Source organism: Capsicum annuum, chromosome 3, assembly GCF_002878395.1.
Source record: "Capsicum annuum cultivar UCD-10X-F1 chromosome 3, UCD10Xv1.1, whole genome shotgun sequence".
NCBI lineage: Eukaryota > Viridiplantae > Streptophyta > Magnoliopsida > Solanales > Solanaceae > Capsicum > Capsicum annuum.
In genome coordinates, this window is record NC_061113.1 from 268,366,164 (window position 1) to 268,382,606 (window position 16,443).

At 34.7% G+C, this 16,443-nt stretch overlaps 2 protein-coding genes across 2 annotated transcripts; one reads left to right on the forward strand and one right to left on the reverse strand.

The window, feature by feature from the left end:
* Positions 1 to 3,199: 3,199 nt before the first annotated feature.
* On the forward strand, positions 3,200 to 9,791 carry LOC107861734 (protein HOTHEAD). Its single transcript, XM_016707084.2, has 6 exons — positions 3,200 to 3,751; positions 4,691 to 5,078; positions 7,807 to 8,117; positions 8,203 to 8,588; positions 8,737 to 9,305; positions 9,437 to 9,791. Exons 1-6 carry the CDS (start codon positions 3,661 to 3,663, stop codon positions 9,489 to 9,491), a joined length of 1,800 nt encoding a protein of 599 aa, XP_016562570.1. The 5' UTR covers positions 3,200 to 3,660; the 3' UTR covers positions 9,492 to 9,791.
* A 528-nt stretch (positions 9,792 to 10,319) lies between these two features.
* LOC107861733 (receptor-like serine/threonine-protein kinase ALE2) lies at positions 10,320 to 15,751 on the reverse strand. The gene is made up of 11 exons (XM_016707083.2): positions 15,056 to 15,751; positions 14,248 to 14,358; positions 13,814 to 13,927; positions 13,536 to 13,739; positions 13,303 to 13,395; positions 13,086 to 13,196; positions 12,552 to 12,923; positions 12,134 to 12,430; positions 11,611 to 12,003; positions 11,278 to 11,521; positions 10,320 to 11,185 (listed from the first exon to the last, which is right to left on the reverse strand). Exons 1-11 carry the CDS (start codon positions 15,111 to 15,113, stop codon positions 10,549 to 10,551), a joined length of 2,634 nt encoding a protein of 877 aa, XP_016562569.1. The 5' UTR covers positions 15,114 to 15,751; the 3' UTR covers positions 10,320 to 10,548.
* Positions 15,752 to 16,443: the final 692 nt, after the last annotated feature.

Below are 16,443 nucleotides of genomic sequence, written 5' to 3' on the forward strand. Positions count from 1 at the left end.
TAGGGGCTCCACCTCCACTATTCAATTTCCAGCCATTTTTCTTCAGTGGTACAAATTAAATTCTATAATATTAAAATAAATTTTTGCAATCATAATAATATGATAGCAAGGGTTCATATGTTTCTGAATTATATTCCGTCTAACTAACTAACTTACAGGTATATTTTAATTTTTTTATATATATATATATATATGTGTATGTTTATATAAAATCATTAAGTGGCCGGTGGAAAACGGACATTATTAAATACCGTCTCGAGAAAATTCGAAAAAGGAGAGGAGGAATAACACAGTGAAAGAAAAAGAGTTAAAAGAAAGAAAGATTTAATATTAGAATTGAATTTATAGTGAAAATGGAGAAAATATTATCTGTTGAGCTAATTAATTTACTACAACTAGTGAGTTATTCCTTCGTCTTAAATTATCTATGGTGATTTTTAAAAATAGGCTTTTCAAGTTATTTTAGAAGTGTGAGGCAATTTTTTTTTTAATCTGAGTGTTAATTATTGTTGGAGACTACAAAGATTTCAATAGAGTAAATATTTAATTAAGAGAGATTATTTTTTAAAACATAAATAAGTATAAAATAATCGAAACCTCCTCATAATTAGTACGAGTTTCTAATTAGTCATCTTTTAAGGGGCGTGTGAAAATTACGATGAATAATTTAACACGATGAAAATGACATTTAACTACTCAATAAGGAGCGTGTGAAAAAAAAACATGACAAATAATTAACATGAAGAAAATAACATTTAACTACTCAATAGGGGTATCGTGTGAAAAAAAACACGATAGATAATTTGACATGATAAAAATAATATTTACTTACCCAATAAAAAATGTGTGAAAAAAATACGATAAATAATTCGACATGATGAAAATAACGTTTAACTACTCAATATTTTGTGGATATAACTGAAGAATTTAACTTATCATTTGACTATGACCAAAGATGGCAAAATTATTTGAGGAAAAATATGATCCGTATAAATTTAGGCCAATCCATTTATTTTGATATATTCTAACCATAACAAATAAAAAAAAAAAACTACAAATTGTTACGTATAGATCCCCTGTAGCTGGGAAACTTAACTGATCTTATCTTAGAATCTGACAAGTCATAATGGGTAAATTAAACAAAAGAACGTGTGTATTTTTCTCACCATGAATTTTGAGATGCATATGGAAACGTGAAGAAAGATTCATTTCATATCTGTTGATGCCATAAACAGCTGTATATGTGTAAACCAAAGTTGCGGGGACTCTTTACTTTTTTATATTGTATTTGTATCGAATTCAGAATTTGATATATATTTGTTGATAAACTTCGAAAAGTCCGAGCAATATAGAGATCGTCGCAATATGAGATGACTTTTGTTCCCTCCGTATTGATTTACTTAGCTTCTATACTAAAATCGTTTTAGTTTTTTATTTTATTTTTATACTAAAAATAGTTGTTTTAGTTTGTTGTTTAATTTATCAAATCAAAAGAGTTTTATTGTATTTTTTCTCTTTCTACGTACTTAATAATTCATTCAATAACTACATAAAAAAAATAGCAGTTAAAATTGAGGTTACAAAGCATTGTTAATAAGGGAGTAGGTGCCTTAATAATTTACAAATGTATAAATCAATTATCTTTTACTTTTTGAAAATATCATGAGGAAAAATTCACGTAACAAACGAATGTATTTCATTCTCTTAGAACGAAATCATGCAGGGACAAAATACTACTATCAAATAATTAAATCCAGTGGGATAGTTAAAATTACTAGTACTAATTTTTACATAATTCATTTCAAATTTCAGTGCAAGTATTTTTTTCGGACAAGTCATTGGCTCACCCAATTTATTAACTCGGTCTATTTTAACCCGCCCTGGAATCACCTAAACAAACCAATTTTAACACAAACCATTGAGCAGATTGGGCAGATTATTCAAGTCTTTCTCAACGAAGAAGTCGAAGTTACTTCCTCCGTTTCGTTTTACTTGATCGTTATATTAAAACCATTTATTTCAGTTCACCTATTTAACTATGAAATCAAAAGAATGTTGTCCTCCCTCTGTTTCATTTTAGCTGAACCTCTTTTTAAAAATATTTGTTTCAATTTAGTTGTCCCTTTGATGAAATCAAGAGGATTTTATTATGTTCTTCCAATATTACCCTCAACATTAAATGACTAAACCAAAATGTATTTACTCAAATTCATATTTTCAATGCATAATTAATAAGATTATTTTAGTAAAATAAGCCTCTATTAAATAATGTGCTAAGTCAATAAGGGTCAACTAAAACGAAATGGAGGGAGTAGTTTAGTTTTTCTTTTCTAGTCTTAGCATTAAATAATTGTACTAATATTCAAATTTAGAGTTTCAAAATGTCATTAAGATTAATTTCGTAAATCATATGCCAAGTCAACAAACATTAAGTAAAATGAAACTGATTGAGTAGTTTACAGGATAAAAGTTATAACTTATTGTATCTTAAAAAGACCTTGTGCGTCTTCCCCATAATAACTTTTTTACGTCTGAACGTTTTTACTTCAACTTGATTTCTTCCATTTTGTTTACATTATGTATTTTGATCATTCAGTGTATTCGTAACCACGTATATAAATTTAACTGTACCGTATATAATGATGGTTTAATAGTGAAACTGAGTGGTAGTGAGCTGTCATGAGAGGGGTAGATGGAACAAAAATTAATGAATCGAAGGGCCAATATGCATGCATTGATGATTCAGTGAAGCAGTTGGCATTGATTTCTCCCACCATTAATGACCTCTAGAGGGCGAGGTTGAATTTAATATATCCACCTAGCTAGGCTCTTCCAAAGTTAAAATCAATTAATTTGCCATTGTTTTCTGCCTAAACAGTTTTTATTTTACCTTGATGCTTGCTTGCCTGTATAACGCTATTAATGCATAGTACAAGTAGCTGATACAGAATACAATTGTGAGTTGTACGTACCTCTATACACTCAGCGGCGGAGCCAGGATTGAAACCAAGGGGTTCACAAGTGAATATACAAACTAACCGAAGGGGGTTCGACATATATTATATATACATAAATAATAATTTTAACCATGTACATATAGTATAATTTTCTATCGAAGGGGGTTCGGATGAACCCCTACCTTGTATGTAGCTCCGCCCCTGTATACACTTTCCCGTCTTTTTTACTTGTCCAATATTCATCTAACACACTTCATATAAGGAGCGATAGCTTTTTATTTTTGATATCGAACAAGTAAAAATAAATATCTATTCTTTGTTACAATGGATTAAGGAGTATTATTAGATCCCTCCATCCGTCTTTACTTGTCTATGTTTGCCTCGATGTTATCTAAGTGTTGAGAGATAAATAATCTTGATTTTTCAAGCTAAACAAGTAAAATTGAATATGTATTTTTGAATATATTGGACAAGTAGAGATAGACGGAGAGGTAGTAGTGTATACGTATGGTACCTATATAATACATTAGTAGTGCTATATATGTAGTGGACACACAAAACAAGGCCAAGGAGAAGAAGCCACATAGAGAAAAGGGGAGATCGAATAAGTCTTGTTTATCTCTCTCTCTCCTGCTGATGAGTAGAGCTGAGAGTAATTTGTTTAAGTGATATTTGCAGTACTGGAGTTTGTGTCTGAGGTCCAATGGCTGTGGTTGGTCGTTTGCCTGTGATTTTCATCAACCAGCTTCTTCTCTCCTTACTTCTATGTCTCCACTTTACTACTCTCATTCAAGGTATTCATTCTTTCTCTTTCATTTGCCATGGTGATTTAATTTCCCATTTCTCTCTAGCTTTTTTCTCTTCTTGAAAATCGAGGTGGCTGGTTGGTCAGTTATGAAATAATATAGAAATTCATTCATCCATCTTCCCTTTTCACTTGTTGTTTAATTCCTTTTTGTTTAATGCTCATCTTAGCTAGCCATGTATATATATCCACCACCTTTTTCTATCAATTCTTGTTTTTCCCCTCCTCAATTCTGATACACATAAAAGAAAAAGGGATAGAAGATCGAAAGAAAAAGAGGCCAATTAATTAAGTTGCTTAACTTGTTTAATGATTAAATCTTTAATGATTAAATCTTTCTTTTTCGAGTTCTCAATTTTTTCGCCTTAATTTATGTGTCATAATGTTCTTTGTGACATGTCTTTAAAACAATGTCTCTGTCATAATTTTCTCTGTGATTTGTCTTTAAAACAATGTCTCTGTCATAATTTTCTTTGCGATTTGTCTTTAAAACAATGTCTGTTTCGATATTTTGTTATACTTATATTGGGACGGAAGTAGTTTATTTAATGTGAGTATCCATCTAAATAAATTGTTAGATAAGATGATCACACACAATCATGTGTCCGGCTCATAATTACTGCACGCTATATATGGTCTTGGTCGATGAATTCAATTTTAATTATTTTTTTCACCATTAACTATATATGCATCGCGCTTTTGTTAAATTTTTACTAATAATTTTTCTTTTTTTAAAAAAAAAAAAATTCTAAAATATTAAATTCAGTTATAAGTTCCAAAAATCTATGTTAGCTTCCGTCTGCCCTTTCTTGCGTATACGTACATTAAATTGACAAGGAACAAACAAAAAAGATTACTATCTAGTACTTGCATTTTAAGTACTTTTTTCTTTTTTTCTACTTCCTAACTGCATAAAATTGGAATACAGGAGCAGGGAAATGGGAAGATAAGTACCCATTCATAAGAGAAGCAAGTACATTTTCATCATCAGATGGTACTAATAATGAGAGCAATGGAAACAACAACAAGAAGGGAGGTTATGACTATATAATAGTTGGAGGTGGCACAGCTGGTTGTCCATTAGCAAACACATTGTCACAGAAATTTAGAGTGTTGTTAGTTGAAAGAGGTGGAGTACCATTTGCAAATGCAAATGTGTCCTTCATGCAAAATTTCCATATCTCACTTGCTGACACTTCATCTACATCAGCTTCACAGTATTTTGTTTCAACTGATGGTGTTTTTAATTCAAGAGCTAGAATTTTGGGTGGTGGTACTTGCATTAACGCTGGTTTTTATACTCGTGCTGGTCCAAGGTATGTACTAATACTACTACTATACTTTTTACGTTCGTTTAGTACGTGAGATAAAGATATAATTTCGAGGTAAAACGTGAGCGAGATCAATTTTATTTCATGTTTGATTTGTGATATTAGCTAATTTTGAATTTATTCAACTACTAAAATGGTGGGATACATAATTTCGTGAGAAATCCTTCTTATCCCATCCCATCCCACATACGAGACAATGCAAGAAATTGTCTTATTTTTTGAGTAATAAAAAAATTAGTGATGCCCCAAGGGGGTGGTTGAGTTGGTTTGACGGGGACTTTCTATAGCGGAGGTCGCGGGTTCGATCCACCCCTGATGCCTTCTCAATCGAGCTCGTCGCACGGGATTTACCCAGTACGGTTTACATCTCCTGTGTGGTTTGCGAGCTATTGCACAGTGAGGGGTTTACTCAGTGCGCACACAGTGCTCACCACAGAGTGCTCACCCGAAGGGCAGAGGCTTGTGGCAGAGGGTGTAGCGGCTGCGGGTTTTCCTGGAGTTTCCAAAAAAATTAGCGATGATTGTCGCTAATGCGTCATTAATAGCCATAGCAAACAATTGTTAATCTATAATAAATAGGATTAACGATGAATATAATTTTCTGTATCATACTAATCTTGATATGACATAGAAAATTGATTAATAACCTGTTATAACTGGTTGGATTATACTATATTTGTTATATTTAGTTTAATTTTTTTTCTTATATGACTTGATATTTTATAGCCTCTATTAACCCTTTTTTCTGCTTGGCTAAATGCTGGAAATGTATTTTGTAGTTCTCATAGGCTGTAAGAAAATAGGCAGGATAACTATTGTTGGAATAAGGGAAAGTAGTTATTATGATTAATTTTTTTTTTTTAGTGAGACTCAACCGGGAACATTTTGCATCGTAGATTTCACTAGTGAAATTATACCATATACGTTTTTATCATAGGCAAAAATATTTTTCTACAGCCTAATGTTGGGTAGTTCATGGCTGGTGATAATGAACTCCCCAACTAGAAAAGAGAAATGAGCATGTGGTTTTTAATGACAATAAATTTTGGTCATGTTCTTGTTACCAAAAACTTGTCTTATTTTTTGTTAAGCTCGTCAACTCATTTAGTGTGCATTCATGTTAACAGCATTTGTTCTTTGAACCAAACAAGGAAAAAAAAAAGTTAGTGGTCCTCATATTACTTTTTTAAGAAAAGTGGAACAATAAAACCAAAGAAACGAAAAAAAAAAAAGGAAAAACCCACGTATTTGCATAACCAAAAATGTGTTACAACTTACACACTAGCTACATCCACTTTTTATTTGTTCACTGTATTAAAAATAGTATCTATTTTTGTTTATCTTGTTAAAAAGTAAAAATGGACGGAGAGAGTATTAGACTGAAATTATTTTATAAATGAAAATGATCGAGTTATTTGAGAGAAAATTAATTCATTTCTATGTCAATATGTGTCATTATCAAAGTATGAGTACTAATTTTAAGTAAATAATTTAAGATTCAATTAATTAATGCGTGCATTTACAGAAATATTATCCATTTTAGGCAGCATCTGTACAGGACCTTACCAAACATGATTTAGACTTTTTAAGAATCTCAACCACAATTATACTCCATTTAATTTAAGTGTTGTGTGAGACCAAAATATACGACCCATTACACACCTCTGTTTAGTTACATGGCATATAACTAATTACCCTTTTAATTAATATTTTTAATTAACTTTCTTAAGGGGTGTGTTATAACCAAAAATTGATTTATTTTAATGGACGGGTTAAGATGTAGAGATCTGTATTATAAATGCCATAAGAGATCTTTGTAAGGTTATTTTTTCTCATACAAATTGTAACTTGTTATTTCTACTAGGCAGTTCGATGCATTAAAACTTCTGATATGCGTAGGCCTGAGAAAAGAACTTTTTATTTGTACCATTTGATCAATATATTGAAGGAATTGTTTTTACTTATATACGTTGACACTTTATTTTCCGTAGTAAGCAGGTAATGTATCTTATTTTACACTAGTATTTTCTTTTAGCCTTTTGTGGACATGAAGCTTTAAGGCATTTTAGTGTATTTGAGACATGGGAGGTCTGTCTCCTTTATTTCTTAGCCTTAAAATAAAGATTTGGTAGGGAATACATTGCACAAATATTTAAAGACAAAGCAGAAAATGATTGTACCTCGAAATTGAGCCCATTGTCTATTTAAAACTGGCCAACAACCAAACAAATATATAGTCATTTATTGTACTATACCATAACAAGGACAACGAAATTTAAGTTACCTCTTTATGATGTTTATACCGTATGTACTACTGTTTTATCATGGATGGTTTGTGAATTCCAAATTTAAGTTACTGCATTGTCCTAATGGTAGATTGTTACTCTTTTTCTTTCAAAATTTAGTATTACCATTAGTTAGGTGAGATGTTAATGAGGAGTGATAGGGAGGAATCTTAACTCTTACCCATAACACAAGCGAAATCTTGAAAAAGCGAACCAATTCTGTTCTCGGAGCTGAGGTATATGAAGAACGGCTTTTTAGTGCCTTTCGTCCCGTGTCCTTGCCGTGATTAAGACACATCAAGACTTAATACTTTAGTTTCAATGCTTCTATCCAAACACATGCGGAGTAACTGTTGTTGTGTTGAGTTGTAAAAATTGATTGCAGATCATACATACATGTTGATGGTGTGATCTTCTTGAACTTGCAGCTACATCCAGAAAGTAGGTTGGGATTCTAAATTGGTGAATGAATCATATCCTTGGATTGAGAGACAAATTGTTCATAGACCAAACTTGGCTCCATGGCAAGAAGCAGTAAGGGAAAGTCTTCTTGAAATTGGTATTTCACCTTTCAATGGATTCACTTATGATCACATCTATGGAACCAAGGTTGGTGGTACCATATTTGACCGATTCGGACGTCGTCACACTGCTGCTGAACTACTTGCCACGGCTAATCCTAAGAACCTGGATGTTCTGGTGCATGCCACAGTTCAAAAGATTGACTTCGATACATCAGGTACTTATCGATTAGTTATCCGTATCCTGAAACATGGAATTTGCATAACAGCAGTAGTAATAACTGGATTGAAATAATCTTGTAGGAAAGAAGCCAAGGGCAGTGGGAGTCATTTTCAAAGATGAAAATGGGAAACAACACAAGGCAGTTCTCTCAAAGAGGAAGGGGAGTGAGATTATAGTGTCATGTGGTGCAATTGGGAGCCCTCACATTCTGATGCTTAGTGGAATTGGACCAAAGGCCGAATTGGAAAAGTTGAACATCCCGGTGGTGCTTGACAATAAGTTCGTTGGTCAAGGCATGTCAGACAACCCCTTAAACACGATCTTCGTCCCCACAAATAGGCCCGTTGAACAGTCACTGATTCAGACCGTAGGAATTACTAAAGTGGGAGTCTATGTTGAAGCTAGTAGTGGATTTGGACAGTCTGGAGATAGCATTACTTGCAATCATGGAGTCGCTTCAGCTGAGGTAGGTAGCAATGTTTCAACTTCTACCAATCACATCCTGATCGGATTGTTGTTTCATAATGTATCGTTCCATTGTTTCGTTCAACAGTATAGTATTGTCCACTTATCATGGTTTTCCTAACATCGTGGACACATTTTGGAATATCCAGATTGGGCAACTGTCCACCATTCCACCAAAGCAAAGAACACTTGAAGCAATCGAAGCATTTCGAAGAAGCAAGAAAAACATCCCACACGAGGCGTTCAGGGGAGGTTTCATCTTAGAAAAGATAGCATCACCTTTATCAAGGGGGAACATTAGCTTGGTGAACACCAATCCCGACGACAACCCTTCCATTACCTTCAACTACTTCAGCCATCCACGTGATTTGAAACGATGTGTAGATGGAATACGCATTGTGGAGAAGATCGCGAAATCCAAACACTTCACCAACTACACACAGTGTGACAAAGAGACACTGGATAAGCTTCTTAACATGAGTATCCAAGCTAATGTTAATCTTATACCAAAACACACACACAACACGGAGTCCTTAGAACAGTTCTGCAAAGACACTGTGATCACAATATGGCATTACCATGGTGGTTGTCATGTTGGTAAGGTGATCGCCCCGGATCACAGAGTTCTTGGTGTCAATAGGCTCCGTGTTATCGACGGTTCCACATTCAAAGAGTCGCCAGGCACAAATCCTCAAGCCACGGTGATGATGATGGGCAGGTAACACCATAATAATACAAATCGAGTTTACATTCTCGGTGTCACTGTAAAAACAGTATCTCTCTATACGACACTGAACTTAAATCCATTCCCGCTGATTGTCTCATGCTTCTTGTGCCCGTTTGATGCAGGTACATGGGAGTGAAGATTCTCAGAGAGAGATTAGGAAGCGCAGCTGGTTTGTAAAGACAACTTTGAAGTAGAAGAGGATTAGATCCATTCTTTTAGTTTGTTTCGTTGATCATGTGTTGAATCAAGTGGAAAGAATTTCCTTCTTTTTTTAACCAGAATCTGTAGGTTTTTACCATTCTAATTCTTAGCAAGCAGTTATGTGTAGTCTGTCAAGATTGGCTTGCCATTGAAAAAAGATGTTTCTAATTCTGTATGTGTGTGTATGGGGTTGGAATTGGAACTTTTTGTGCTGTTGTGTTTAAATTGTAATGTGTATCAAGTGCATGCTTAATTATTATTCAACCTTTGCATCTCTATTCTTCTCTCTAGCTATCTGTCTTTTTGTACACCGTCAGTGCATATAACTTGAACTCGTTCTGTATTACCTTATTTGATGCACTTGAACCGCCTTGCAAATATTCGTCCTTGCCTAGTGAGTTTTTATACTATTGATTGATATAATGATTATGAGGCAACTCAAACAACGTCATTAGGTTCATAAGGCAGTGAATAGACACAGAAACAGTAACCATCATGCTGTAGAAATAGCAATAAGAGCTCAATGAAACTGCAAACAAACAAGCTTTAAGTGGTTCACATTACTCTAGCCAACTTAAATCATGAATCATAAATGAAAGGAATATTGTTGTATGTAGATACAAATGGTCCCTCTTTTTGTAATTAGCAATGGTCAATTTGATTAATCTCTTGAGTGAAAGACAGGTAGAAGGAGACTGGAATTGTGGCATAGTGTTCACAACACACATAAGATTTCAGCAAAAGAAGAAAAGGAAAGCAGACATTAGAGAATGACTAGTATTTATATACTTCAGATATTAAAAATTAGTACAAAATAAGCATGAATTTCTCATTGGAAAAAGAACTACAAAGTTTTATTCCCACATTAAGTAGAGAGGGAGTAGATAAACTGAACATTTTAAATCATTTGTCACTGAAAATACTACAAATTATCAGGTTCAAGTTTTCTTATGGTAATATATCTACAGACAAAATAAGATAACACCAGGGACAAGAAGAACAGCAATTATATGTTCTGATATAGTATAGGACATCATGTTTTTGATGAAAAACTATGTTCACTCATGCTGCCACTTGAAAGAACTCTCAACCTTTGCCAGAAATTCCTTTTTCTTCCCATTTTCAAAGGAGCAGAATTGAATTGTCTCCTAAAAGAGTCAGATTCCAGTGTTTCATATCTAGCTGATGCACTCTTTAACTCTGAAGATGATAATGTCATTTTGACATTTAAAGGAGAATCAAAACCTGGAATTGATTTATGGACAAGTGAAGTGTCTGTCATAGAGAGGTCATCGCGGCTGCAACTTCGTGACATAGGCTCTCGTGTCTCATCAAATTCATCACATACTAATTTCAAGGCTTGAACCACTTCTCCCATGAAAGGGCGGTGCGATACTTCTGGCTGTACACACATTGATGCTATTGCTGCAACTTTGCTGATGCTATCGATTGGGATATCAGACTCTATAGCGGGATCTGTTATCATTTCTAAACCTTCCTTGGTTGTCAGGAGTGGACGAGCCCAGGCTACAAGATTTTCTTGACCTGAGGGCTGTGATAGATCCACAGGTTTCCGTCCACTTAAGAGCTCGAGGAGAACTACACCATAGCTATAAACATCACTTTTCACCAGGAGATGGCCAGTCATTGCATATTCTGGTGCTAGGTAACTGCAGCATTATTTAGCAAAAGTTAGGTACAATCCAGCACTAGGAAAAGTAATAGTAAGTTGGAAAAATTTTCTCGACAAAAGAATGCATACCCAAAAGTGCCCATCACATGCGTGGAGATATGTCTGTTTCCCTCCTCCAGTGCTGTTCTAGCCAAGCCAAAGTCTGAAACTTTCGGTGTAAAATCATGTTCTAGCAAGATGTTACTAGACTTGAAGTCCCTGTGTATTACACGAGGGCTCGAGTCCTCATGTAGATAGGCCAATCCTCGAGCTGCACCTAATGCAATCTTCATTCTTGCATACCAATCAAGAGGAGAAGCCTCTTTATCAGTTCCTGAAAGAGAAACAAAGCACCTATTCAACCGGATATCTAACATATGAAATATAAGTTCTGGTGAATACATTTACCAGATATGTACCAACCATGTAAATGTGATTCTACACTCCCATTAGGAACAAGTTCATAGACCAGGCAGCGACAGTTTTCCTCTGTGCAAATACCTATCAATTTGACCAAATTTCTATGATGCAGCCTACTAAGCATCTCAACTTCCGCCAAAAACTCGCGGCTTCCCTGGCGATCATCTCTTTTTAAAACCTTAACTGCTACTTTCCTCCCATCATCAAGGGTTCCACTGTATACAAGTCCAAAACCACCTTCCCCAAGGACCCTTGAAATGTTGAAGTTGTCTGTGGCTCTCTCTATATCGTTTGTACTGAAAATTTTCGCAGTTCCTGTGTAAGCTAAAATACTAGAACTGAAGGACATTGATTTTGAGCTGGGTTTACTTCCCACAAGTGTAGATCCAGCACCACCTGTTCAGTAGATATTCATCAGTACTAAAACGCATTATGGAACGGCTTAAAGAAAAGAGGGCTAAAACGGCAGTTTATCTACAATTTTTGTTTATTATACTCCAGATATTGCCATTTCTATAGAGTTTACCTGATGTTTTCCCCTGGGAGGAGATTAAAATATGGGGAGGTTGCTCAGGTGGCTGAGAAAGACATCCGAACTTAAGCAACATAAGCCAAATAAATCCCATGCACAAAACAAAGGCTGTAACTGATGAAATGACAATCACAATGATCATATTTCTGGCTATACCCTTCTTTCTCATTTTTGACACATCTACACCCAGAGGTTTGATTGTCGTTCCACCATATTCATTGCCAGGATAGACTGGTAGATCATCAATACTGGCACTTCTTGGAAGATGTGAAGGTGGAGAAGGTGGTAATCCTGCAAGCAAATCAACTTTATAAGAACTCAAGCAATTGAACGCATACAACACTAATAAAGTGTAGAGACAAAGTTATCAGAGAATTGAGAACATGCAAAATCAGCGGTACTAATTGACAACCTGGATAACGGACATAAACCATCTCATAGGCACCAAATTCTGTAGTCTTTATGAATACCCTCCTCTTCCAGAACTTCTGATAGATAGTAAAAGCAGTGGCAGCATCAAATTTTCCATCTTTAGGAACCAAGTTGATGTGTACAATTGTTTTCTCAAGCTGTTGATCAGCTGCATTTGCTCCCATAATGCGCACTTGACTCATGTTTAGAGAAACACCGAAAGCAATTTCCTTGGCTAGCTCAGATACCAAAGGAAAGAAGGTATAGAGTGTGATGCTGAGGCGCACTGCTACCTGAATGGGCCACACACAGCCGCAGGGTGATCCAGGAGGTGTGTAGGTCAACGGCTCAGTGCATGTCAAAGAACTACAATCTAATAAAAATACATTTCACTTAATACAAAATGATTTTTGACAAAAAGGAAACTGAAAGAACATAAGATTTTTGTTGTCTTGGCTGAAATTCCAATGTACATTAAATTAGTTAAAAGAGCAGTTGATCTTGAATAGAGAGCTAAAAGCACTTCTCTACATACCTTGATTTGGAGGCGGTGGTGGCAGTGTCATTGCAGTTAACGGTGGTGCTCTCAGTTTCTTTCCTTTTATAGATGAACTCGCTGGCGATATTGTAGGTGTACCCGTGGGAACTGGCAACAATAAGAAGAATCAGACAATTAGCATTTTGTTAACCATTACCTTTTATTACAAATAAGAAAAGAGATGATGCATTAGCATTATAGTTTATATACATACTTCCCGCATGACTAGGTTGGATTATCGGTGATGATGCAGGTACCCAACTTATTGAAGAAGGAACAGGAGAAGTGAACGGAGAGACTGAAGGACCTATAAGTTAGGAAGAGAATAATATAGTTACTTGAGCAAGCAAAACCAAAACGGTAACCTAATCTTTGAACCATTCAAACATATACTTTATCTATTTCCTATTACAAGCCTGAAGGCAGTACGTTTTTAGAATAGCTTACCTGACCAGCTTGAACTGGGTGGATGAGGAAGATCATATGGTTCAGGTGTAAAGTCACTGTATTTGTTTCTCCTGTGACGGTGCCTAATTGTAGGCGCGGATGCAGAACTGTGTACTTGCTTTCGGCCAGAATTCCTAAAATGTGGTGAAGCTGAAGGTACGTCCGCGTAATTTAATGGTTCCAAGATCTTGTGGTGATAAGTAGCTGCATAATAAAACCTGGACTATCAGGTTTTGCTAACTTTACAAAAACTAACTAGTCCTACATATTTGAAGTACCTTTAGTTGGATGATGATATGGCTGTGGAGTCCTGTGAAATGCCTTGAGATGATGGGGTGCCACAGCAAAAGTATCATGTCTCTTCCAGCTCGAAGTTAGACTGCGAGGCAAATCTGCAATGTGTATGCAATCCAACAACATATCAAAAGATTGGGTAGTCAGGAAAATATCTATACATTTTACATGACAATAATTTTTGTCATTTTCAGGTTTACACACATTTTTTCATAACAAATGTTGTTTTATAACAAAGATACACAAGTGCTAACACATGAAGAGCATGACTAAAAAATGCCTCGAATTGAAGAAATCAAAGAGCATATCCGGATTTCCTTTCTACTCTAACAGTGTACCGAAAGGCAGTTCATATCTCTAAAAATTTTCATGGGACTAGCGTCAGAGATCTAACACATACAAACGGAAAGAATGTCACCTTCTTGTAGGAGGGATTTACGTGATCCTGTATTTATCTGAAAACTAAGATCACTTTGTCTGTCCTTGAAAAATGCAGAAGCTGCTGTTTTCAATGTATGTAGGTTGAATCCTGCAATGGCGTAAAGTTGCTCAATAACTCGGGAATACTCATACAAAACCAGATCCCAACTTCATACTACTTAATTCCTACATTTCTCCATTGCATTTGCACCGATGTCTTTTTATCTTTTCCTTCAATATCTTGAAAAGAAAGGAAAAACTTATACTATACTACGAGTCCCGAAACAGCAGAGCTTATAATCAACGGACTCAACTGAACTCAGTAAACACAATAATACAAATGTGTGTGTGTGTGTTAGTAAAAAAACTAGGTATACAGCAAATTTTAAATTTTGAACTTATAATTATAGAAGGACGAGTTCAATACTAAGATTGAACTCATAAAACTTAAATCTTGAATCTGCCATGACTATAACAAACAATATCACTCATCCTAAACCTTTTTCATTGAAAGAGCAAGTCTCACAATCAAAGCACTTTCTCAAACAATCAAGAATTGCATTCTTGACACAACAACAACAACATACCCCGTGTAGTCCTACAACGTGGGATTTGGAGAGGATCCTTACCCCTACCTTAAGAGGTAAAGAGGTTGTTTCCGATAGAAATTGCAATATTGACACAGAATTAAGAAAAAAGGGAATCATAAAGAAACATAAGTACGGGTGACACAAGTGCATATATCAATCAACTTCCAAATTTAAAGTACCAAACTTGCCAATGGCAATGTGATCACAATATGGTACCTGCAGATAATTGGACTGAAAAACCACATAGAATCACCAAGAATTGCAGCAACCCCATCTCCCTCCTCAAGAAAAAATGCAGAAGGGATCAAATTACACAGCCATTCATTGGTCTATCAAGCAAGAATTTCAACCAAGAAAAAAGAATTTGAATAAAAACTGTACTATTTAGTACAATGTAGTCAGAAAGAACATGATTATATGCTCCAAAAATACAAGTGTCTTTAGCTTATTCAAATGAGACCCCAAATATTGTACCATCAAGAACCCTGTCTAAGTTAGGTGGGGATTAAGTAGTAATAAAACCACAAAAATTTCTCAGATTTTTTTCTATTTTCTTGGAATGAAATACTCATTAAAAAAAAGGGGTACCTAAAGATTGTTAAAACTGATCAAAGCATTAGGAAAAAGATTACTATATAGTACTAGTACAACACTAAAGAGTTGATCAAGAAAAGAGGTAAAGCTAAAGCAAAGAGAGACACTGTGAAAGAAAAAAGTTTCCTTGTTTACTTGTGGGGGATGAAAGAAACAAAGGACATAGAAGAAGAAAATATTCTTCTTTATGGTTATGAAAATTATTCATAGATCCATTTGACATGATTTGTTTAGTTGAATATTACTATACATTGAAATTTTTTCAGTTGAAATTGTTGACAGATTGTTTATTTAGTGGAATTCCACCCCCATTCAACTAACTTCATTTAACACTCATAAGTTTACTTATAATAATTATTATAAGTGGTCCTACATCAAATTTCTAACTGTTTAAATTTTAATATTAATGAATCAAAATACCCTTTAATATCATGGTCTTAAACATGTCAGGCAAAAAATTAAAATTAAAAAGTTATCAAAAAAGGAAGGAAAGAATTCTTTTATAAACATCTAAAGAAAAATAAGATAAATAAGTTGAAGCAAAAGAAGTAGACAGAGTTGACCGATAGCTATATTGACAGAAGATAGCAGATAATTTCTAAAATTAATTGAGATGCATGTAAGTTGATCACAACACCACGCTTAATCTAGACACATAAAAGCTGATCCAAAGATCAATCTTAAAGTAATAATAGATCACACTTCATGCCAAACCGACTCGAACATCAACGTCAAATTAAACTGATAAGATTAAACTATATTTTTAATCCTTGGCAGGTCCCATCATTAGGAAGTAATGATCCACTAGCAGTGGCATTTTCAACTCACTAACTTGAAAGATTATTAGATTAGTCTTTGATTTGTGAAAGATTCTAATCTTAGTTAATTACACACTAGTGCAACTAAACTGAGTTTAGTAAAAGTTAGAGTCATTTCCACCTTTTACTTTTTAAAAATAAAAATAAAAGCAGCAAATAACAAATGCCCCACGTTCCATACGTGATTGGACT